The sequence below is a fragment of the Pteropus vampyrus genome, unplaced genomic scaffold, assembly GCF_000151845.1.
Source record: "Pteropus vampyrus isolate Shadow unplaced genomic scaffold, Pvam_2.0 Scaffold65, whole genome shotgun sequence".
NCBI lineage: Eukaryota > Metazoa > Chordata > Mammalia > Chiroptera > Pteropodidae > Pteropus > Pteropus vampyrus.
The window spans coordinates 2979970-3005223 of NW_011888846.1; the positions used below are offsets into that span (position 1 = coordinate 2979970).

Consider the following 25254-nt stretch of genomic DNA (forward strand, 5'->3'; position numbering starts at 1 on the left):
AAAATCAGAGGTCTACAAAAGTCACGAGTAGAAGATCTGAATCCCACTTGGGTATTTAAGCTTCTCCAGGACCTCATTCCTGTATAAAATGGCACGCATTTACTTCATTTACTTCACCGTGTGGCTATGAATGCAAACAGTTAACATGTGTTGAGCACACATGAATATAAGGGATTGTTACAATGTTGGTGATAGAAAATAGGAGAGAATATGCTGCCATGTGATATAGTGATTACATGGAAAATATGAACCTTGGAGTTTTCTATCTGGCTTCAAATCCTGGCTCCGTCTCTAAGAAGCTGTGTAATTCTGGGTAAGGTACCTAACTTCTGCTGGCCAGTTTCTTCATCTGAAAATGAGGATCATAATAATCTACCTCAGCAAATGATCTGATAGAGTAAAGGGCTTGAAGCAATGCCTGGCATTTAACAAGCATGCAATAAGTATGCAACTGTTATTACTGCATTGCTATCATTAATAGAAGGCATAAACGAGTTGGGACCTGGCTTCTTAAATAAAAAAAACAACTACTGGGGTGGAAAATGGGATAGGAAAGCTCTATTTAGTGTATCCACTGCCATCTGTCAAAAACAGCAGACAGGAATCAAGTTCATAAGCGTGAGAAGGTGGGCTGCACCACCGCAGCTTGTTAATGACCTGATGGAGTGACATATCTTACCCATTCTACTGCTGCTACTCCTTAGGGAGTTAACTATAGAGAAAGGAAGAGGCTTTGGTTTGGAACTAGTTCTAGTGTTTCTGTAGACACTGTACCATAGAGGACAAATATTTCTCATCTGCCGCAGCACAAATGAAACACTCTAAGCACACATTTTAGCATATGTGCCACTGCCATAAACACCTGACGAGCCAGGGAACCTGAATTCCAGACCTGGCTCTAATCTCATCCCTTTGTGTGGGCCTGGCCCTCAACATGCACCTGGGTTCAGAGAGGTTCTCGAATGAGATGGGCTCTACGGCTTTCCAACTCCAAGAAGCATATTCAGTTATAGACAGTTTCTTTCCTTGGTAATAGAAAATTATTAACATTTTACTAAAATACAGTTCACTAGAACCTGTTAGAAAAATTAACCTGCTGAATCCCATATAAGCTTAGAGCATATATCATATTACAATTTAGGAAATGCAATTTCCCACAATAATGACCATAAGCCTTATTCTATCACTTTCAAACTTGTCACCAATCGCAAAAGGACACACTACAAAAACAAAAATATGATGCTAAAACTTTCTGGTTTTAGATTTGTCTAAAAATCTTTCTTTAATTTGATAGATAAAAAAGGTATTTGTTGAGAGACCTAATTTAACTGAAACTGCACAATATAAATATAAATTACTGACTACTAAAGTCACCTAATGTTAGGAAGTAATGTTTTAATTGATGCCTTACGAATATTGTATACCGTTTTCAGAATTTTAAGATAGTAAGTGAGCTTTTTGGAGGTAAGAAGAGTATCTCATAGTGTCTCAGGAAACCCAGGAGCACCTAACAGCAGCCTCTGCACACAGGTGCACCATCAGCATCTGCTCGCTGGCCGGGGAGCAAAGAATACAGTGGCAGTTGAAGAACTAGTCTCAGATCTAAGTTTAAACAAATGCGAAGGCGCTATGATACTGAATTTAAGAAATTAATAATAATTCTGACCCAATTTACTAATGTCAATAGATAATTCAGTTTTCCTCTCAGATACTTTTGTGTATTACGGACTTTAAAAGATTGGTATTAATGCTTTTTACTTTTTCCCTTCACCGTTTTTTTTTTTTTTTTCAAAAAGACGTCATACAACCTCATTTCAAAATGAAGGCTTTTATCTGGACCCTAAGCGTGCTCCTCCTCCTGCTAACGGGCTCTGGACGCTGCCGAGGGGGACAGTTCAAAATAAAAAAAATAACTCAGAGGAGATCCCCTCGGGCCACAGACAGTAAAGAGGAAGTCAAGAAATGTGCGTACACATTTCTGGTACCGGAGCAAAAAATAACGGGGCCAATCTGCGTGAACACCAAAGGGCAAGACGCAGGGGCCATCAAAGACATGATCACCCGGATGGACCTTGAGAACCTGAAGGACGTGCTCTCCAAGCAGAAGCGGGAGATCGACGTCCTGCAGCTGGTGGTGGACGTGGACGGAAACATCGTGAACGAGGTGAAGCTGCTGAGGAAAGAAAGCCGCAACATGAACTCGCGTGTTACTCAGCTCTACATGCAGCTGCTGCACGAGATTATCCGCAAGAGGGACAACTCGCTCGAACTCTCCCAGCTGGAAAATAAAATCCTCAACGTCACCACAGAAATGTTGAAGATGGCGACGAGGTACAGGGAACTAGAGGTGAAATATGCTTCCTTGACGGATCTCGTCAACAACCAGTCCGTGATGATCACTCTGTTGGAAGAACAGTGCCTGAGGATATTTTCCCGACAAGACCCCCACGTGTCTCCTCCTCTTGTCCAGGTAGTGCCACAACACGTTCCCAACAGCCACCAGTACACGCCTGGCCTGCTGGGGGGTAACGAGATACAGAGAGATCCGGGTTATCCCAGAGATCTCATGCCACCGCCTGATCTGGCAACGGCTCCCACCAAAAGCCCTTTCAAGATGCCACCAGTGACTTTCATCAATGAAGGTGAGTTACTGCTTACTGCTAAAAATGGAAGTGTGAAGTTAATACATTCTAAGGTTTATGAAACAACACTCATAATAAATACTTATTCTTCATTTTGCTTATATAATTATACACGAGCATTAAAATTACTATCTTTGTTTTCTATTAATCAAGAATTGAACTTAGATACACCTCTCAGTTCTAAGACTCTGTAAAACAGTTATGAACAGTCTTCCATCCGAATTCTTACAGTCTAAGTCACTAGCTTTTAAAGCATCTCATCAGCCTCCAGCTCGGTACTTGCTGCTGCTCACCCATCTTATTTCCCTCTTGCTGCTCTTCCTATCAGCATCGTCCTCAAAAGGAGGATTTAAAAATTGCTTTCATTTTCCTTAAGCCTGTAATTACACCTCTTCGTTACCTACTGCTGCGCTGAGATTAAGTCTACTCAGGGCCTAGCGTCCTTGTTCTTTCCCATCTTGAAAACATCTGCACAAAACCTGAGCCTCCCTGTCCTCAGTCTCAGGAGGAAAAGGCAGCCCTCCTATTTTCCAAGGCTAAACAAACTACAATTCGTACCTTGTACTCATGTACGTATAAATAAGTTTTCATTCTCATTAAAAAAACTAGACTTCATCCTACTCTCTCTAACTCTATTGGTTAATATCATTCTTCCTTCAATCATTCAATACCAGTCACCGATCTAGGTGCCTAGAATTCATCTTTGTTTCAGTCTAGTAAGCTCCCTGCTAACTTCCTGAATTTTTTCTACATTTATTTTACACCTGCATCCACTTTCTCATAAGCCAGTCTCCTGAATTCTTTACAAGTTGATTTGTTTCCTTGGAGTGGAGGGAAAAGCCCAAATGCTCAAAAGCTTAAAAAAAAGAAAGGTAAATAAATCATAGTTCATTCACTTATTGAAAAGGCAGGACATAACGCTGCAGAGACTATGATACAAATTTAACAAAAACACAGAAGACTGTGGTCACATGCATCACAAAGCGGTCATGGCCCTCTGCAGCAGTGGACACCACGGCTTCTTGCACCTCCACATCATAATATTCTAATTCTTCCTACTTCTCTAGGTCCTTTATTGGCATCTTCTTCCTTCTCCTAGACTTAAAACAGCTCTCTTCAAGACATTCTATTTAGAGATCTCATACGGGTTACAGGTGTCACCACTGCTCAGGTGACTCCTGCCTGGAGCTCCCCGTCCTGGTTCTAACCTAAGCTGGATGTTTGCATCTGGAGAGTCTACCATCACCTCACATGCTGCTGTTTCTTTGTGAAATGCCGTCTTTAAGCTTCTCTGTCAACCTGGCAACTGTTAAGGCTTCACTAAAACAGTGTCTTAAATGTTATGCCTTCCCAAATTCAAACAAACATATCTAGATGGCTCTTTCCCCAGACTGCTGACTCTGACTCGAACATGTATTTCCTATGTCACATTACACTGGATGCCTGTCTTCCTGCTGGACTGAACGCTTCTGAAAGAAAGTGAACTGTCTTTTCATTTTTCTATCTCAAACACCTAGTCAGGATCAGGTATTATGCTCAGCATATTGTAAGCACTACAATAAACACTTGAAAAATGGATGAATGAATTAATAAGTAGACTCTAAAATAACCTTTTCCCCAAACTAGTACGCTCCTTTTAGAAATAGGTAAATTATTGTTATAAAAACAATACACCTTTACTACAGAAAAATCTAGAAAATACTAATATACTTTTTAAAAAGTGTCATGGAATATCCAAATACTCAGAGACATATCATTAACATTTTGGTAATAACCTCCAAGTTTTTCTTTTTTCCCTCCTCTCATAAACACGGTAATCAATATCTTGTAATTAAAAAAAAAACACCTCTGTTTTGCTTTTTCTTTCTCTATGATTATATCCTTGGGATAAATTTCTGTAAAACTGGTCAGTCGATCTTGATTTCTCTATTTTGATTCATGTTACTGCCCAATTCTGACTTCGCTCGGCTCATCTTCAACACGCCCCTCCTGACCCCCACACAGTCAGCCAAGTTCTACCCATGTGACTTTTCAGTCTTCCATGGCTGCGTCCATCATTTCTACGCAGAGCCCGAGTTCTAGCTTAGATCCAAGCTGTCTATGGCAGCAGCTAGAGGATGGAGACTTCCTAGATTACTAGTTGTGTGACCTTGGGCAGGGGAGGGGGAGAGAATTGCTCTGTGCCTCAGTTTCCTCATCTGTAAAATGGGAATAATAACAGTACTTAACCTCACAGAGCCGAACACTTGAGGCATGCTTAGAACAGTGCCTGGCACTCCAATGTTAATTTTTACTAAGAGTTGCATAATAGCTTGTCGACTGGTCTCCCTAACTCCATTTTCTCTCTCCATCAAAGTGTATTCTACGATGCCAAGAGACGTCTCCTTAAACTACCACTGTGATCACAGCACACTTCTGCTTAGCAGTCCCCCCAAAGCAAACAGGAAAAGTCCAATTTCCTTAGCCTAGGTGAGGCTAATATCCTCCTCAAAAGAATCAAATTCTACTTCTTTAGCTTTCCTTCACAAAAACTGTGTGCTTCAATAAAACGAATCAACTCAGTCTTCTAAGTTTTTTCTGTGCTTTCTGTCTATTCAAATGATAAGGCTCAGACTAAAATAAAGTAAAATAAAATAAAAAAATAGCTACTCCTCCTTGAAGCCCCTGTTAACTCCCACAGGCTTGAAGTGATTGCTTCTGTCCATGAAAGTCTCTATTTCTTATATTCTCTCTTGAATTATCAGTTATCTTTATACACAGGACTTATATACACATCTATCTTTACACACGGGACTTATATACACATTTAAATAAATTACTTCCTACTATAACATAAGCTCCTTCCTGGTATATGGATATTGTCTCTCATTTGAAGATGCTAAATAAATACTGACTGCCTTGGTATTACATTTTTATAGAGCTTCTTAAAGTTGTCATTCCAAAGACCTTCACAGAAGTACTTTAATACATTCTATTGTACTGGATTCATTCATTTTTATACTGTTATAATTCGCAGTAACAATAGGCTTAGAGTACCATCAAATTACATAAATCATGGTCATAATTAATTCCCACACCCTTATACTTCTAAAGATATGTACAAAATGATCCACTATGTATAGAAAAATATATTTTTGATATCTTTTAAAAATTTACATTTTGTGTAAGCTTTTAATGTATACAATATCAGTATAGTAGTTTGTACATACAATTCATAAACATAAGTGAAGTATGTGGAATTTTTTTTAACTGATGGGGTATACGGTTATGTAAATATGGTGTTATTTTCCATGGGTACTGAATCTTAAGTGGATGGTATCACCAATTCTAGAAGAAATGCTTATTCACATATTGATACACTGACACATGAAAAAATGCTTATACAAAATGAAATATATCATTTCTAGGTTTTATTATACACTGAGCTGTAGTGCAAGAAAAATCCAATATTACAGAATTAAACCCCATGCTAGGGATTCAGCATATTCCCATTAAACAGATTTATGCTTTAATGAAACAATGATGTATATGTCCCTAATAAACCAATCCTTAATGTAAATATTAAGGATAGGCATAATCTTTTCTGTTATTCATAACTTATTTGTAATAAACATAACTTTTTACTTATTTTAGGCCATAATGTTGGTCTCTGAAATTCAAGGACACAATTAGTTATACCATAAGAACGTTCATTTCATACGAGGAATGTACACAGAATTAAGAAAACTTTTTTCTTTGTTACTGACCTTGGGTCAGTCACTTGCCTGCTCGTCTGTTTTTTCATTTGTACAATGAGCATTGGCTAGACTGGATGATTCTAACATTCTAATATTCTGTGATTCTTATCAAATATAAATTACTATAAGCAGCAATAAACAGACTTGCTGTTGTCTTTTCTTTATATATGATGTGCTAAAATCTTTGTTTGTATCATTCTTACGTCTGACTGGAAAATATGTCTAAACTGTTTGGGTGCCTGCACAAAAAGGGAAAAGATAGATGGATACTACATATGCTTCTGGCACCAAGAAGTTCATATTACTGTTCTCTACGTGTAGGTATATGATTGCTCTAAAGTCCCTAAATGAATAACGTTATGTATTATTTAAAAAGTGTTTCAGCCCATCACAAAAAAGTCAAATACTGTATGATTCCACTGATGTGAGGTACCTTGAGTACTCAGATTCATAGAGGCAGAAAGTAGAATGGTGGCTCTCGGGCTAGGGTGAGTGGGGAATGGGGAGCTACTGTTTAATGGGGTACAGAGTTTCAGTTTTGCAAGATGAAAAAAGTTCTGGAGATTGACTGCACAATAATGAGAATGTACCAATGCCACCGAACTACACACTTAAAAATGGTTAAGATGGTAAATATTATGTTATATATATCTTACCATCATTTTTTAAAAAGGTGTTTTAATGACAGGTAATTTTATATTTTCTTTAAAAATAGTTACAAAAAAATACACCTCAAAAGAATGAACTTCGTATGAACTTACAGCAAAATAGCATGATTCTGTTAGTTTAAAATAAATTATCTCTCTACCTTAAAACAAAATGTTTGGAAATGTTAACTAAACACCTGGCAAACTGCCTCGATAAAATTAACTGTTAGTTATTCACTGGCTGTATTTCAGGTTAATTTTTTATAAAAGAAAACATTACTTTTTTGCAAATGGTATATTTATAAAAACAAGTTCATTCCTCGTAGATAAATGGAAATAGAAGTTTCTTCACAGGATTTTAGAGCATAAATCTGAATAATGGGAAACCTGGATTCTGGCATGGCTTTTCTGAGATCCAGTTGCATTTTCCCTAAGAGATCGCTGTGATGATTAAATGAGGTGATGCATGTGAAAATACTCTGTGTGTAGATGGTCTGACTGTCTTTAATTATTACATTTTTTGGTACACTTCTCTATATGTGCCTTGCCTTGCCATGTATGGAGGCATCAAAGGTAAGATTCAAAAGTTAAACTTGAAAAGCAATTATCAGAAATGAAAAATATGCTTTTTAGTGGGTAACAAGCTAATTTTCAATTATTTAAAATGCTTCCTATTCATAATTTTCAAGATTCAAATGGTTTCAGTGGAATACTTATAGTAATACTTAAAACAAAAAACTAAACTAAAAAAGACTGGTTAATAAGCAAAGGAGCTATGGGAATATGATTCTCAACCCGTTAGGAAAACCAATCGACAAATTCTTTAATAACTTCAAAAATAAAAGCTGAGGTTGCTAAGTGCATTTTAAACTTAGGTTAATAAATAAAGTAATTCATATTATTACAAGAAAGAATCTATTACTACTTTATAAAATATTTGCCTCAAACTTCTCATTCCAGAAATGCTGTCAAATGTATTTATCTTATAATTAACTCACAACACAATTAAAAAGTTTACCTCTCAAAAGATTTTACTTGCTGACTCATTATTTGAAATCTCTAAACTGTTTTGTTTTGTTTTGTTTTGTACTATCAAAAAGAGCACAGAATTGAGAAAAAGAAAATAAATGATAAATTCAACAATAAAAAGAGAAGGATTATCCCTCTAAGTAATCAGTTTATAGAAAAAGGGCAGATAAATGTTAAAGATGGTTTCAGTAAAGGTGCTATTTAAAGTATGAAATCTTTTTTTTAACCCACCATTGTGTTCAAAATATGGTTTTTTAATGAAAAATACACACTGGGAAACAATGTGGCATGACTGGTCAATATTTTTCTTTCTATGAACCAGATCTATTAACTGGAGTTTGTTAGCCCCATACAAACTTTAATCATCAAATAAGCTGAGGAAGAGAGACTGGTCCTTCGAATTTAATGTACAGAATTCCAGTTTCCCGCCTTGAGGAGAATCCAATTGTGTGTCATGGAAGATGAGGACTATTGCAAGATTACTCAGTGCAAGAAAAAAGGTTAATAAAATTCATATTTTAAAAGGAAGGTATTTTCAGTCTATATCCTTTGAACCACTATGAACAAATTCCTAAATAATATATCAATTAATTTATTTCTGATAATATGCAAACTAACAAGTTAAATTTAACCTCTCAAAAATAAAACTGGTACTTTTCTACTAGTCATTTTAAAGTTCCTATTAAACGATGTTTTTTTTAAGGTACAGAGAAAGTAGTAAAACACTTAAGAATGGTTTATAATCTAGTTCTAGAGCAGAGAGTAAATAAGAGTAAATATTTTCTCATTATTATTGAGAAAATATTTTTGCTAAAATCAACAGTATACACTGGGCTAAGACAGGTTATGGTTTATTTAGAAAATAAATGTAAACAAATACTAAATTTACTGAAGGAAGAAAAGCAGCAATAAGCACTATTTTTATTAATTTTATCCACATGTACTGAAGAAGGATTTCAACTAAATTTTCCTAAGCCTTTATGTCAACTAAGTCTAATAGGCATCCAAACTGTCAACATGAAGCACACTACAAAAAAAGATGGTCGAAAAATTAAAGTTGAAGATAATTTTAAATTTGCAGTAATGGAAGTCTTATCAAATCAAAGATGGATTTAGAAAACCCAGAACTCTCCGCAATTTGTATATTAAGTATCCAAGGGCCTATTAAATAGCAGAAAAAGAACATTTTATAAATATTCTGTCAACATTTAAAACCTTGATGTTTCTAAATATTTGACGGCAATTCAAATAACCTAATAAAGTCCAACTTGTAGATATATACTTAAATATAAAGTGTAAACTGTCAAAACTATACTCCAATGAGTTCAAAGTCAATATTTACAAAGATGACATTCATGGAATAAGCAATAACAGAGGTGACAGTCATAGAATAAGAAAATTTCCAAAATGAGAGAAATATTTATATGTATTGCAACAAAACCACTTTACATTAAATTTCAACACTAATAGGTTTTAAAGTAAGAGCAATGTTCCTCGGATATCGTGACTATTCTAAAACTGACAACTTAGAAAAATCTGGCTAACTTTGGAAAGAAGCATGATGACTACACTTTTAAACCAAAGGAATCAGTTTCAACTCTATAGCTCTAAGGACCACCCTCCACCGCTCACATTTCAGACATACCAAATGCACAATTCCTCTCTGACACCCAGCTCTCTCCTGTCTCCATGCCTCAGCACGTCACCCACATGTGGCCTCGATCAGATCCCCTACCCCCGCGAGCTTGCTCCTCATCAATCTTCGAAACTCATCTCAGACACAGGTAGATTCTGATCTCTCCCTTGCAAATCTGGGTTATCTATTTCTTAGCACGTGTCTGCATCAAAGTACCCGTCACGTTATAGTGAAATTATCTCTTTATACGTGCCACTTCCCCTACTTCGCACTTGACCCTGTGGTTGTTTATCGCTTGAACCTAAAACAGTTTCTAGCCAGTAGCAGAAACATCAAAGACATTTCTGAAAAAAATAATGCAGAACTAAGAAAACCACTGCGGCTACCAAAATTATTTAATTCAACAAATATATGAATGCCTAAGTGGGCTTAAACTGTGGATACACAACCAAAACATACAGTTTTTGTCCACAGGGAGCTCTATGAGTAAACAAATGAATGTATTACTGTGCATTACACAAAATAATCTCAAAATGGTCTTGGAAATCATACTTCACTTTTTCTTCCATTTCATTCTCACATAGGAAATTTAAATTCTATAAATTTCATTCTATGTGATCATACAACTTCTTTAACCTTCTCTGAATTGATTAAAGTGCATGTTTCTATAATGTGAAGCAGCTCATGTGACTAGCAAAAGAAAAAGGAGAATAATATCAGTAAAACAAAGAGGTCATACTGACTTATATGAGATTTTCCCCAAGCATATCAATGTTTTGTACCACAAGTTAACTGGGGCTGAATACAAAGTATGCTAACAGCTAACATGAGCTGTTATTTTTAGTGCATGATTTTGAAGGACAGATTTTTCAGGAATACGTTATTTCTCTAAGGCATAAATGACTGTATATTCATCTTTGATTAGCCACATTAAAATTATTAAATAAGCATATATTTATTAAATAGGCTACTTAAATTATTAAATAAGCTATAACTGTGTCAAGGTTAGCAACAATGGAGAAAAGAGAAATAAGTTACTGATAATGATTACTTAACATTAAGTATTGTGTTAACAGCTGTGAATACTTTGTAATTTAAATACAATAAGTGAGGTTTTATATTGAAGATAATATAAAAATAATTTGCACTGAATTTAAATGAAATGTGATTTAATTTATGGCCAGTCTAATAAGCTCAAACATTATTTTTATCATAGTCCTCCCCAGATTAAGAACCCATTTATGAGATTTCACCGACTAACCAATATCCTCATGAATATAAAAGCAGAAGTTCTTAACAAAATTTTAGCAAATCAAATCCAGCAATATATAAAAACGATACTACACCATAATCAAATTGAGGTTATTCCAGGAATACGAGCTTGGTTTAACATTAAAAATACAATCAACAGGATTCATCACATTAACAAATGAAAAAAGAAAAATCTTATCATCATCTCAGTAGATAAATAAAAAGACTCTGATAAAATCCAAAACCCATTCATGATAAAAAGTCCCAGCAAACCAGAAATAAAAAAGACAAGAATTTTTATAGTAGTTATTAGAGCTTAAAGAAAAATATATTCACAATGAGAACAGGACTGGTAATCTCGGAAGTGAAATAAAAACCATAAAAAAAGAATCAAATTGAAACTCTAGAACCCAAAATTTCAATACGTAAAATAAATGTAACCCAAGAAAGATAGCAATCTTTGCAGTTTCTAAATTTTTTTACTAGTAATCTATAGTGCTCATGGTCACTGTTACGATTTTTTAAACTCTGAAACATAAATATCAATTACACATAAAAATCTGGACTAGAGAAACTGATTATCTCTTGATTTTTGAGTGTGGTTTTCAATTTCCTTGCATTTAAAATGTGAAGGCCAGTTAATTGATTCATTTATTTAACAAAAAATTATTGACAGCAAACTACTAATAGTTAAAATACTGATGACATGAAGTCAGAAGAAAAACAGAAACAGTCTCTGTCCTCAAGGAGCAATCTAGAAGGAAGAGTTCACAGACCCTAAAAACTTCGAATGATGTAACTGTATAACTATTTATTTAATGAGATCAATTCTACCCCAATAAGGCCCAAAAGGGACCCTGTATATACTTGGCACAGTATAAATAACACATTTCTCAAAATTTCAACAATCCTATTAACTTTATAGTACAGACTGAAAATAACCTGTATGAACTTTACTTGACTAAACTCTACTATCAGATAATTATGTCAGAATTAAAAAATTTCTAGTGAAATTTAAAATTTGACAACTGAGATTTCTATACTTTCTTGTTCTAATAGATCTTTTAGGATAATTCTTATTTTAAAATCACTTAATATTTTTACATGCTTATAAAAAAAAAACAAGGATCAGAACACCACAGAGGGGTGAAACGAAGAATGTTCAAAGTGTTTTTAAGATCCAAAAATGTGGACATCACACATTCAAGAGCGAGACACTCTACAAATGATCTTATGAAATGTTTTGTCACTTTAAAAGATATAAAGAACTTATTAGTGGATTAAAAAATAGGGAGAGAATAAAAGTATGAAATAACATGGGGGCAAATGTAACAGCCTGGTTAATTGTTTCATGTACGGAACATCTGTAAACTATCATAAGGTCATTGTGTAGATTAAGAAAGAAAATTACTATTAGTCATATAAATTGATATAACTCTTTAGAAAGGCATGTTGCCAACATTCCTGAAATGTATTCTCATGGACTATTGGATGAGGAAAAAGTTAGAAGATTCTATAAGTTTGAGAAACTTAGTTTATTTCAGGGCTTCTCAGTCTTTAATACGTGAATGCACACTGTGAGTTTCCAAAAGGGCAATATAACGTTTAGCAATTCTAAAACTTATTTGACTACGGTACGCTGCTTTCAGTGAGTATCACAAAGGACCAGTGTATCCATTGAAATCAAATTTTGAAAACTGTAAACTGGGTACTAAGAGGAGCTGTAAAGTGTTTACATGTTCTTCATCCAGCAGAGCATTTTTGTAAAACATGAAAAAATGAAGCCAATGAGAAGACACTTTGTGCAGTATTATTTATAATAGTAAAATGAGATGAAACTTCAATGGCCAATAATAGCAGAATAAATTATGTCAACATCAAAGGCTGTATAATTACAGCTACTGTAAGTGCTAGAATGAAGACTATAATCTCGTGAAAGGTTTGTTAAAAAGACAATCCAATTTTGTGTGTGTTAGAAATTATAACAAGTGAACATGTATGTATACAGACAAAAACTTACAAAAATGAAACAAGTTAATGTTCTGGATAGTGGGACTGGGATAATCCTTTTATTTAGTTTTTAACTTTTATAATATTGTGTATACAATAGATAAAAAATGCTATCTGTAAAAAAAGACAGAAAGGTAAGACCCTTGATTAAAAACTCTTTTAATCTGGCTGTTTTTCTATTACATTTCCTGGCAATCAATGATATTTTTATTTCAGGACCGTTCAAAGACTGTCAGCATGCAAAAGAAGCGGGTCATTCGATCAGTGGGATTTACATGATTAAACCTGAAAACAGCAATGGACCATTGCAGTTATGGTGTGAGAACAGTTTGGATCCTGGGGGCTGGACTGTTATTCAGAAAAGAATAGATGGCTCTGTCAACTTCTTCAGAAACTGGGACAATTATAAGGTAAAACAGAGATTCAGACCTGGGGGAGAGGTAGAACAAAAGCAGCTCTTGCAAGAGTAGCCATTCTATGCAATAAATAAGATACACAGTTAAAAAATAACTATCCATATGTTTCCCATTATCTACATTTGTGCAAAAGATGATTCTCATTTCTAGTTTTAAAGTCAAAATTAAAATGTAAAAAGGAAACCAAAGATGTACTATAAAATGACCCCTTCTGTCTGGATGACTTATACGTGTATTTAATTCTTTGCAAAGACCACTCCTAATTCCACTTCCTAAGAAGATAACTGCTGTTCTGTTTATGACCACATCTGTATCCATCATCGGGTTTATTTATTTAAGCAATAATAAAGTATAGGGCTTAACGGATGACTCTATTTCTATGACTACCTCTGATAGTCACTCCATGTTTTAAGTTGATGACACCAAACACTGGTGCTGTTGAGAATAATTTGATGTACACCCAGATTTTCATACAGGACCAGAATCATGCAATACCAGTTTTGGAAAGGTCAACAACTAGTCTTTGCTACTAATGTTGACGTTCATTATGCTAATTTTATGAGTATATACCACCTTCAGTTTAAGGATGGCAGATGGGAGAAAGTGTATTTTCTGGATGGTTAATTTTTCAATCAAAATTGTGAAGTAACGTGATTACTCAGTCTTAGGTGATTATTTCACTGGCAGATAAAAATGAGACATTAATATATCCGTGTCAGAATTGTGTAAATTTCTAAACAAGAAACTAGAAAAAAAGAAATCCTGCAGCACGACCTCCTTGAAAATGCATTTAGTGTTAAGATCAGGTTTACTCAACTTAAATTCTGCTGCATACCTGCAATGGAATATGCTTACTGCAATAGGACAGTTAATTATTTTTTTCAAACGTTAATCTATAGTTTTTCAAAGGGAGAACTTTGAAGATTACCATTTTATCTACTTTTATGTATGAAATTTACTTATTACAATAGAGCTAAAGAAGATAATTTGTTCTAAAGCAGCATCATTTTTAATGAATGACAATAATGTTAGATATCTTTTTTGTTTGACTATGGTGGGAACTTTATAAACTTTTAGAAAAAGAAAAAAGGCTCTTTGTATGAGATCAGGAACCCTTTTCAAAGATTTGGGTAGTTTACTAGTTAATATTTTTAGTGGCTATGAATAATTTTCATTCCATTTTGCCTTTGTCTTATTTGTAGGGTTTGAAACTAGCTGTGCAGATAAATACTACTGACAAATAAAGAGAAAGCAAAACAAAACAAAATGACTATGTGGGGCTTTTGAAGATCAGGTGACCTACTAAAATGGAAATTCACGTTCCCACTTAAATGGCCAATATCTTTACACTCTCAAATGTTTAAAACTTATGTATAAAAAAGTTTTCTCTCTCTACACTTACTTATGTCCTTTTGTGCTTTGTTTATCGACAGAAAGGGTTTGGAAACATTGATGGAGAATACTGGCTCGGATTAGAAAATATCTATATGCTTAGCAATCAAGACAACTACAAGTTGCTGATTGAACTGGAAGACTGGAGTGACAAGAAAGTCTATGCGGAGTACAGCAGCTTCCGCCTGGAACCGGAGAACGAGTTCTACAGACTGCGCCTGGGAACGTACCAGGGGAACGCAGGGGATTCTATGATGTGGCACAACGGTAAACAGTTCACCACGCTGGACAGAGACAAAGACATGTACACGGGTGAGCCAGGAAAGACCGACGTGCACCCTCTGTGGAATCGCCACTTCCTGTGCATGAACTAGATCCTATTACTAAGGCTTACCTTACTAAGAATCTTTCCAGAAAGGTCATTTGAGACTGAAAGAGAATATAATCTGCTGAAAGGAGTTGCTTTAGGATCTCTTCTATAAGGCAACTCTAAAGCTTGAGCTCTGGGAAGAACAAGGTTCTGTTTTTCTAACCGGGGCGGGGGGTTCGGGGGGTGACGGGGGCGGATGGTGCAAAACAAAACAGATCCTCATTCATCTGGAAATAAAACTCTCAACTGCCTTACATTCAAAACAAACGCAAACTGAATACCTCCCATGTGCCAGGCACCGCCGAAGGGGCTGAAGACAACAGCAGTGACCAAAGTTCCTGCTCTTATGGAGCTTACTCTCTAGAATGAGACAAAATGACCTTTCAGGCGGTGACAAGTACTCTAAGAAAAATAAAACCGAGTAAGGGAACAGAAAGTGGTTGGGCAGCGGGGAGTGGGGTGGGAGGGGTGCTGTTGTGTATGGGGTGGACCAGAGAGGTGACTGTGCGATGGCGACATCCAAACAAAGACCTGCGGGTGTACAGGAAGCCAGCCACTGGGTGTGCGGGTAACAGGCACCCAGTTCTTAGTACAGGGACAGCAAGACGAGTAAGACGCGTAGAGAAGAGTCGGGAAAGCTCTTGCTTAGAGGGGAAGTTGATGTGCTCTTTAGAATCAATCAGGTCATCCACATAATATAATTTTAAATTTAATTTTCATATACTTTTGCCTTTCTAACTCAGGTTTTTGGCGCTGATGAAGACGCCTTCCCCCCGCCCCCCCCCAAAAAAATTGATTTACAGTTCTGTTCAGCTGTATCCTGGCAAGCAGCCCATAGATCGCTATTTTAACCTATTTCACCCAGGCAAAGAGGAAAGAGGAAGAGCGACAGGACCATAACATATGCCTTACTTAAAAAACTCATTTAATTGTTAGTAGTGCTATTTTATATTATTTTTTTGCTATAGAGAATTTAATTTTCCTTAAACTTTACTCTTAAGCAACTCCCTGTCTTTTCTTCCCATTTTCTCCAATCTCCCCCCCAACACACAAAACAGATTATATTTTACTTACCCTGCTGCCTAGAAAATTAAGTCACTTAAAAAAAGAAGCAAGTCCTATGCAAGCAAAGGGCAAGATAAAACAAGGCAATTTTAAGTGATTTTTCAGGTACTTGATACTTAAGGAAGAGTAAGAGAATAAATGAAGAAACTAAACTATGAAGATAAAGGTAACAGATATCAGTAAGAAAAACTCCAATTCAATTGTTCCAAAGGCAGAATAAGTTTCTGATGGTTTATGGAGTACCATACTTAGAAGAAACTTTTACTTTGCTATCTCTGTTTTCTCCTCAAAGGGAACTGCGCCCACTTTCATAAAGGAGGATGGTGGTACAATGCCTGTGCGCACTCCAACCTCAACGGAGTCTGGTACAGAGGCGGCCATTACAGAAGCAAGTACCAAGACGGAGTCTTCTGGGCCGAATACCGAGGCGGGTCCTACTCCTTGAGGGCAGTCCAGATGATGATCAAGCCTATTGACTGAAGGGGCACAGTCTACAACTTAAATAGAACTCTGTATTTTTAAGTTCCTAAAAATGTAAATGTCAAATGTGTATTATTTTGCACAATTCATTTCCATGGATATAGTTTTTTAAATGAATTTTATCATAACTATAAGAGCGGAGTTATGAAGTTTCATCTTCCTTCAATATACTGCAGATGATTATTGCTATCCATAATCCTAGTTATTTTAAAAATTATATTGACTAAATACAGGCAAAGTTTGTTTTCTAAAATGTAAATATTTGCCACATGTAAAACAAATCTTAGCTTTATTTTAAATCAAAACTGAATACATGTTCAAAGATCCTTAACAATTTATTTAAAAACTTTATGAGACTGCTCTTTCAATGAAAAAATAATTTTAAGATTTCAGCCAACTAATACATTTTATTTATAAAAATATAGACAGGAAATTAGAGAAAACTCTAGTTTTGCCAATAGAAAATACATTTTGCATTGAATAAAATTATTTCAATTTGAATTTGTTCCTTTCACATGAAATTAAATGTGAATTCTTGATAACATACTTTATGCCAATTTCCCCAAAGAATTAAATGACCCACAGTATTAAAATACATAGTTTTTGAAAACAAAAAAATAAATGCATACAATATTTAAATGGTCAATTTATAAAAACGAAAATATATAAATAATTTTTTAGTATTATCTTCATATGGTTTGCTGAGCACCAAAATCTCCTAAAACACATTTTTATGTTGTTATATCAGCAAAATACTGACATTATAAAAATGCAGAATATTTAGTGAGGCAATGGTCTAACAGATTTGAATTATAACTCTAAGCTTATTTATAAATACTTTCCCCTCTAACTTACTGACCCTTACTATTTGGGGGAAAAAATCTGTCTGCTATTCAAGTCAGAAAGCTCGGGTAGCTTTACAAGCATGACTGCACACCTGTGGGTGGGACCAGAACAACTTTAAGGAAATGTCAGATGTTTTCCCAAAGCTACGATTCAATAGCTTCAGTGCAGAATCCACAGGGGTTCCGTTAGTCCAAATTGCTAATTCCATTTACAGTGTGTGTCTTTAACTCATCTTTGCAACTAACAGCTCTACCACCAAACTTTTGAAACAACTTCCTTCCAGAAACATGTTCGCTGCTTACAGCTGACCTTCCCTTAATTTATTTGTGAACTAAAATTTGAGACACCTCAAGGGACTTTTGCTCAAACAAAAAGAAAATCCAATCAGAACTGAAGACAATCGTTTGAACAACTCAAGACCACCAACATGACCCAACAGTTTTCCCTCTGCCACATCTCAAAATAAAACTGCTGGTGACAGAGGCTAAGAGACCGTCAGAACCTCATTCTTTGTTTTATCTATGGTCATTTAAGACAGTTTTCAAATCTCTTCCTACCACATCCTCAGAACCAATAAAATAAATCTGCTCTAAGACTTCTGGGAGGAATTAGGCATCTAACCGTCATATCGAGTCTTACCTGAATAAAACTTTATTAGGGCATTTCATTTATTAACGACTGTAGCATTTCACTTAAACATCCAAAACTCGATCAGAGACTAGTCTTACAGAATTTTCATAGAAGAGGAATATTAGTAAAAACAGAATGAGGTGAAAGTGAGCACACACACTGGAAAGCTGGGCTGAGAGCTAAGCCGTCCGGGCCGTGGGGCGCATCCCGCTCCCCTCACAGTGCTGTCCTGGAGTTCCCGGCGGAGCTTATGAATAACTGCTCCTCCTGAGTTTCTTCAGAACAACAGTAAGACACAGTATTATATGAGAGCTGACGTTCTAAAGTCAAAACTGCTTGGGTTCGTGGCCTAACTCTACCCTTCACTAGCTGGGTTACCTACGGCAACTTGTATACTCTTGCCTGTTTCCTTATCTATGAAATGGGGATAAAAAAGTACCTAGCTCAGGTGGTTGTGAAAATCAAACAAGGTAATTCATGTGGTAAAATATTTAGAAAGCCTGACACAAGGACTCAGTAGAGTTTAGCTATCAGGTTATTCCTACTCATCTATGTACTTTTTGTAACACCTATTATGGCGCCTTGCACAGCGTGGGTGTGATCAGTAAGTGTGTTAAAAGAAACAATAGCCAAGTTTTCAGACATAAAATTACACTGACCCATGACCTTTGTTTGCAAATCTAGCAGAACTATGTCCGCTATTATGGCAGGTAGTTAAGAGACTGGACCATAAGAGAATAGAAACCAAGGAAAGACCAGCCAGAGCAGCAATTTCAGCCGAATGAGGATCCTGGGAGAGAGTAGACAGGTCGCTTGTGTGGCAGCAAAGGTCCCGTAGCTACTTGCAGGTTACCCAGGAATAAACACGGGTTTGCTCATCTTTAATAAGAATGAGCTATAACCTTGGAGCTGGTTTACAGAAGGATTCTTTATGTTCGGTTATTTTTAATAAATGAAATGAAGCTTATGCTAAAACTGATTTAGATTCTGCTGTACTCAACAGGAAGCCATCCACGCGTAGAACACCTGCATCTCTGAAGCAGACTTTTAAAACCTTAGGTTTTGGATAATGTCAATATCAGATACCACTTTGAAATTTCGTAGATTATCTACAAATAAATTTATCCGCAGGCTCTGAGCCTGGTAGAGTATAAAAACCAAAATTTCAGTCTAATGTTCACTCGACTCTATGAGTCATATGAGAGTGCTAATTCTAGCACTATGTAATAATGCTAGGGTCCTAGCATCATTCTTCTTAGGACTCCTACAGGTATTAACACGATAAGCCTGTAAAAGCTTTGGCAATCATGAAAATGTTTTAAATTACTTGTAAATCTATACTACTGTGATATTATTTTTATGTATTTAATCTTAATAGTAAGTTAAAGATTATTACACTCTAACAAGTTTTTATATTCTTTTTTTTTTTTTTTAGAGTCTGTGAAAGATAACCAAGAAAGGAAAGCCTGATTCCACTTACAACGCCATGACCTCTCTTCCCCTACCCTCAAAAAAGCCATCTAAAAATAAACTTGGTTTTCAACTTAATCAGTGGGGGGTAATAGTTACTAAGTTGTAATTCTATGGATAATTATAGGACAGACTGAAGAATAAACTCAAAGTTACGATCTAAGTACAGATTCCCAAAATACTAATTTCATAATGTTTTTGAACTATAAACGAAATACTTATAATGTGTATCTTTATAGCAAATCAATTTAACCTCCCTTATCTCAGTTTCTTCCCTTATAAAACTGAATAATATTATCACTTACCTTATAAAATTGTCATATAAATTAGATAATTTATATAAAGTACACAGTATTGAGGATATGGTACTAAGTGATGAATAAATGTTAATGATTAAGATTTTTATTATTATCCTCCTGTTCAGGTTTGCTTGAAAAATTACAAATTATTGAAATATCAACAGTTGGAAACACTACTGACAAAGCTGTTGGAACTGGGGGAATCTTTCTGTTCGTGATTAAAATGTAGATCTATACAGCTACTTTACATTTTTTAAAGAGATATACAAAGAAAAACTGTGAACATGGGGAAGAAATTAATGCAACTCCAGCCCCCAGACCTCAGCCCTGATATACAAAGAAAAATTGTGAACATGGGGAAGAAATTAATGCAACCCCAGCCCCCAGCCCCCAGCCCTTTTATATCACAAGTCTTTAAGTGATCTAAAATAAACTTCAGAAAATACGTATACCATTGAAGAATGTTAGAGGAATTTTAAATACATTAAAAAAAAAGGGTAAAAGAGAATATAAATGAGGTAATGGAAAATAGGGATGTCATTTTGGCCAAGAAAAAACTAGGCTAGCTGCCACTTAGAGCTCATTCTCAGGATTCAAAAGAAAATGACTGAACATGCTTTACTGCTGTTGTAGAATACAATATGTAGTCTAATGAGAAGAATAAGTAAAGTAATCCATGGTGTATTATTTGCAAATCAAAACAAAGAAAGGAAAATGCAATAAAACTCAAATATTAAATGCCAACAACAATTTTTAACCATTAGGCATTTCTGAGATCAGTGTCAGAACTTTTTATACATTTAACAAGTACAATTCTATCAAAGGAGAAGGAAAAAAAATCTCAATCCCCACGGAGCTGCAGAAAGCTCTGGATTTTGTTGAAATGATCTGAATAGAAATGTGAATAAAAAGCTACTGTTTTTGAAAATATTTGTACATAGGTTAGAAGTTCCTATAACTAATGTAATACTACAGAACCATATTCTACTGAGAGATCAAGAAAGGTAAAAACTACTGAAAAAAATAAAAGGATGAGATAAAACCTGAAGGTCCTGTAAATCTAGGCATGCTTTAAACATTTCATTAGCTGTGATGAGACCATCACTAACAAGGCCTGTACCTCCCTCTTCCATGACACAGAGACAGGAAGGATTATTCACAAAGTAATCAAACCTTTGGTACTGAAGAGACATGAAGTTCCATAAAATCAGGGACAAAGTTCATTTAATTCCCTGCTATACATCCGAGCACCAAGCATACTGCTAAGCAAATATTCGATAGCCAGCTGATGTATCAAAAGAGAACTGGGGGTGGGTAGGGAGTTGATGTATATAAAAATATCACAAAGATAAATTTATTGTATTTAAAACAAAGTTACTGGAACAATGGGAAGAGATAGAAAGGGATTATTTAACTAATTCAACCGACAAATATTACTAAGTGCCTACTTTAGTTCTAGATGCTAAGGGTAAAGTCTTGAATCATGACAAAGAAAGGATTACCTACTGCTGAGGGGGTGACAGATGAATGCAAACATCATAATGGAAATAAAATGGTGCTTTTCAGAGAATGGGGGATGGAGAGGGCACTATTTACAGAAAGCTATAAGGACAGCTTTTCTCTTCTACACACACACACACACACACACACACACACACACACACACACACACACAAAGGCCTATTATGAAAATCTAACATATTAAATTAAAACTTAAGCGTGTGGGGGGAGCTCACCCTACAGTTGTGGGGACTCACACCTACAAACATCGAAGCAATGTACTCATGTCCTACAGAAAGGCAGGAGCGTTTACAAGGCAGTCTCTGTTTCTATTTAAAAGAAAACAATATATAGAACAGCAACAATTTACTTATTTCCACAGTTTTAAAAATACGCCTTCTTTCCCAGAAAACATCCTGAACTGGTTGAGCTACTGCATTATTACATGAATAAAGTAGAAATGAGGCTAGAAAATATACATGAAAGAATATCACGTTTCATACAACTAAATTATTTTTGCACAATGTTCTACTTTTCTTTCTCTCTGGCAAAGCAAAACTTCCCATGCCAAATTCTTCCATGAGCCCCTTAAGATTGTTCTCCAATGACAAGAACAAATGATTGCTGTTAATGATTTTCAGATTTAAAGGAGTAATTCTCATACAAAACAATTTTTCCTTGAGATATGCCAAACTATTCCTCTCCAGAAAAACTGTATCCCTATTCTAAGAATTTTTCACCATATTGTCCAGGCTGACTAATTTTTACCTTGAATGAGAACAGAAGAGACCATTTTTCAAGGGATGATGAGTTGAAAGCCAAGAATACATTTTCTACTTCTTAGAATTTAATCCACATTGAGTTATAGATAAATCTGGCAGTATCAAAATAAAAGTTTTGTCAGCATATAACGCCCTACCTTCTTTTTAAAGCTTCACAAAGAATGGCTGGTTTTAATCATAATTTTTAGGGGTAAAAGCACCATTAGTTTGGATCGGATCTCATGTAAAGAAACAGATGACTAGCCTTTACCTTCCCTCTAGGCATTACAGGTTCCTCTGGTTGATATATTCTTTCCATAAGAGCCTTTGCAGACATAATGGATAAAGGGCAGCATTATGCAAATTCTGTACACTAGAAGGAGGACAGTAAAATAGAAGCTGCCAATCTGCATGAATATTATCTTTAAAATGTCTCAGGGCAGGTTCTGTCCTATCAAATGTATAGCACCTCAGGAGTAAATGCTGTACTAGGCCTAGTTTCTTATGAATTCTGAAGTTAAATTTAAAAGCCATGATCCTGTTCATCTTAAATTAGAACAAAATATGAACGAAGTATTGTTAAATCTTCATTGTTCCAAACACTTTAAGATCAGGAATGAAAAAATGAACCAGCTGTCCATGGAGTAAATAAATCAAGTAGTCAACAAATTGTGCAAGCTGAAAATGTTTCACATTTCCTTAATAAAGCGTGCATGTTTTCATCGATGGAATACAATTAATCTCGAGGTTTGCTATAAAACAAAACCGTCACTATATTAAAATGATTTTCATACAGGAAACAAACTAAACCAAGTCGCAATAACTTATCTGACAAATGTTTCACTTTCCTTTCCCAAGTCTACCAAATGTTTATGTCAAATGTTCCACAATCATATTGCAATCTCAGACGCTTCACAAACTAGTACAGAGATGAATGATTATATGAAGACTACCAATGCATATAATTATGTAGATGCTAAAGTATATATTCTTTAACTTCAGGTCTTTGGCCTTTTCCCTCCTTTGGTTTCTAATTCTTGGATAACCCACGGAAACCCAAGAAGGATAAATCCAGTTAAAAAAAAACAAAAACAGGTTTCTAGTGTAGACAATGCTACACTGTAATCACTGGTAGACTAAGCTGGGCATAAGATGGGGGTCGGGTTTGCAGGAAGCAGAGAGATGATGAATTTACTTTTGCACATGCTCAATTAGTTCCCTGTAGGTATCTCATGTAATCATTACGAACTAAAATGTTACTGGGCCCCAGGAATTACACAGACAGCTGGATACTCGGGTCTAGTCTAGCTCTAGGAGTCATCAAGTGATACATGGAAAAAGTCTGAACGAGATCACAGCAAATAGAGTAAAGACTAAGGAAAAAAGTGAACTGCGAACTTTATAAGAATTGACAGAAGAGAAACACAGAGAAAGAGGAGCCAATAAAATAAAAGCTAGAAATGTACAAGGTAAACCAAGGGAGACTGGGGCTGGGAGTGAGAATTTCAAGCAGAAATAACTAGTGTCGACCTAACGATTTAAGATGAGACTTGAGAAATACTTATTAAACGTTTCAACTAGGAAGTCAGTGGTGACTTTATCGGGAAAATCTTTACAGGTGAAGAGGGAGACAACAGTATGCTGAGCACAGAAAACAGCAAGAAAAAGGAGAAAGGCGGAATAGCGCGCTTTTTTATTAGCTTACGCATGAAGTGAAGGAAAACTACATGGTGACAGTGAGAAGGAGGATTCTGGGTCATGAGTCACACAGACGAAAGAAAACCGAAAAGAGAAAGAGTCAATGGAGGCCAAACTGAAGATACAGGAAAGATAACGGTTTCTCCAAATTAACCTTGACATTTGCTTTAACGTACAGAAATAACTGTGGTGTTTCGGGTACCAGGGCTGGGAGAGAGCAGGTCTATTCTCTAACAGAAAATCTTTCCAGACCCCACTAAACTGGCTGTACTAGTGGTTTCCTCCCCTCTTCTCTGTATGCACGTGAAGAATGCACATACGTGCACACGTACAACTTTGAGTCCTAAGTGTCCACTGCGGAAAAATACATAAAACGAAGACCCCTGAACTAGACATCGCAGCAAATGGATTTATATTGCTTTGCCATTTTCTCATTTTCAGTGGAAAATAATCTTGATTTCCTTTTCTAAAAGAAAAAATTATGAAATCTGAGAAAAAACATTTCAATGAGAAAAAAATAAAATCACAGAATCAGTACATTTTAGAACGAGAGTTTAGCCGGTATAATTGGAAAGATGCTAAATCAGGACTTCAGACTGAGGATCTGTCAGTAACTAGGTCTTAGGACTAGGAGCCAGTTCTTCCACCTCCTGGATCTTGGTTTTCTCAATTGTAAAATAAGTGAATTAGAAGAGATCACTAGGGCCCATCCGGCCTTAGGAAGAACATGATTCTGGTCCTGTGTGCGCTATTTCCACGTAAGAGAACAAGGCTCAAAGAAGACAATGACCTGAAAAGTTAGTACGGTGGAGCCATTTTGGACCTGAGGGTTTCCAATTTCCAATCTAATGTTCTTTACACCATAAAAAGTTTATGTTCTCATGAAGCACGAAGACACTGATGATATTTTTGAAATCGTCTATTCCTCCTCTCCCCCAAACTCCACTGTCCAGGATGGGCTCAGCCACGGCTACGGTAGAAAGCGGACACGTGAAGAATGAGCCTCTCTGGTGCAGTCACGCTTACTAGGCCCTCAGCCGTTTATCAGAGAAACGGACCACATGTAGTGGCCAGCATCTGCATTGTGGTGAGGGGTCCTCTGCCTGCAACACAGGGTACACAACATTCCCCATCCCCACAGGAGTCCCAGGACATCCCCCAACGTTCTAAGGACTCAACTCTTCTCCAACAGACTAAGGCTGATGTGCCATAGCAGCCGGATGAGAGTGTTATCAGCTGCCCTTGTCCCTACTTTTGTCTTCTAAGTCACTGGTACCGTAAAGACTTCAAAGATGACACTGTGGCATCCCCGAAACAAATGACAGGTTTTTCAATTATTTCCAAAAATAGCTATTGTAAAATCTAGTATGAGTAG

General features: G+C 35.9%; 2 protein-coding genes across 2 annotated transcripts in view; one reads left to right on the plus strand and one right to left on the minus strand.

Moving 5' to 3' along the window:
- RALGPS2 (Ral GEF with PH domain and SH3 binding motif 2) overlaps positions 1-25254 on the minus strand; it is a 100150-nt gene that overhangs the window by 45280 nt on the left and 29616 nt on the right. The gene's annotated exons all lie outside the window — the stretch shown is intronic.
- Positions 21-16889, plus strand: ANGPTL1 (angiopoietin like 1). Its single transcript, XM_023531255.1, has 4 exons — positions 21-2642; positions 13169-13362; positions 14802-15072; positions 16488-16889. Exons 1-4 carry the CDS (start codon positions 1748-1750, stop codon positions 16673-16675), a joined length of 1548 nt encoding a protein of 515 aa, XP_023387023.1. The 5' UTR covers positions 21-1747; the 3' UTR covers positions 16676-16889.

Coding starts and splice junctions, on each gene's coding strand:
- ANGPTL1 (XM_023531255.1), top strand. CDS start 1,748: ATGCTTTTTACTTTTTCCCTTCACCGTTTTTTTTTTTTTTTTCAAAAA. Junction 2,643..13,168: donor AGTGACTTTCATCAATGAAG/GTGAGTTACTGC, acceptor TTTTTATTTCAG/GACCGTTCAAAGACTGTCAG. Junction 13,363..14,801: donor GAAACTGGGACAATTATAAG/GTAAAACAGAGA, acceptor GTTTATCGACAG/AAAGGGTTTGGAAACATTGA.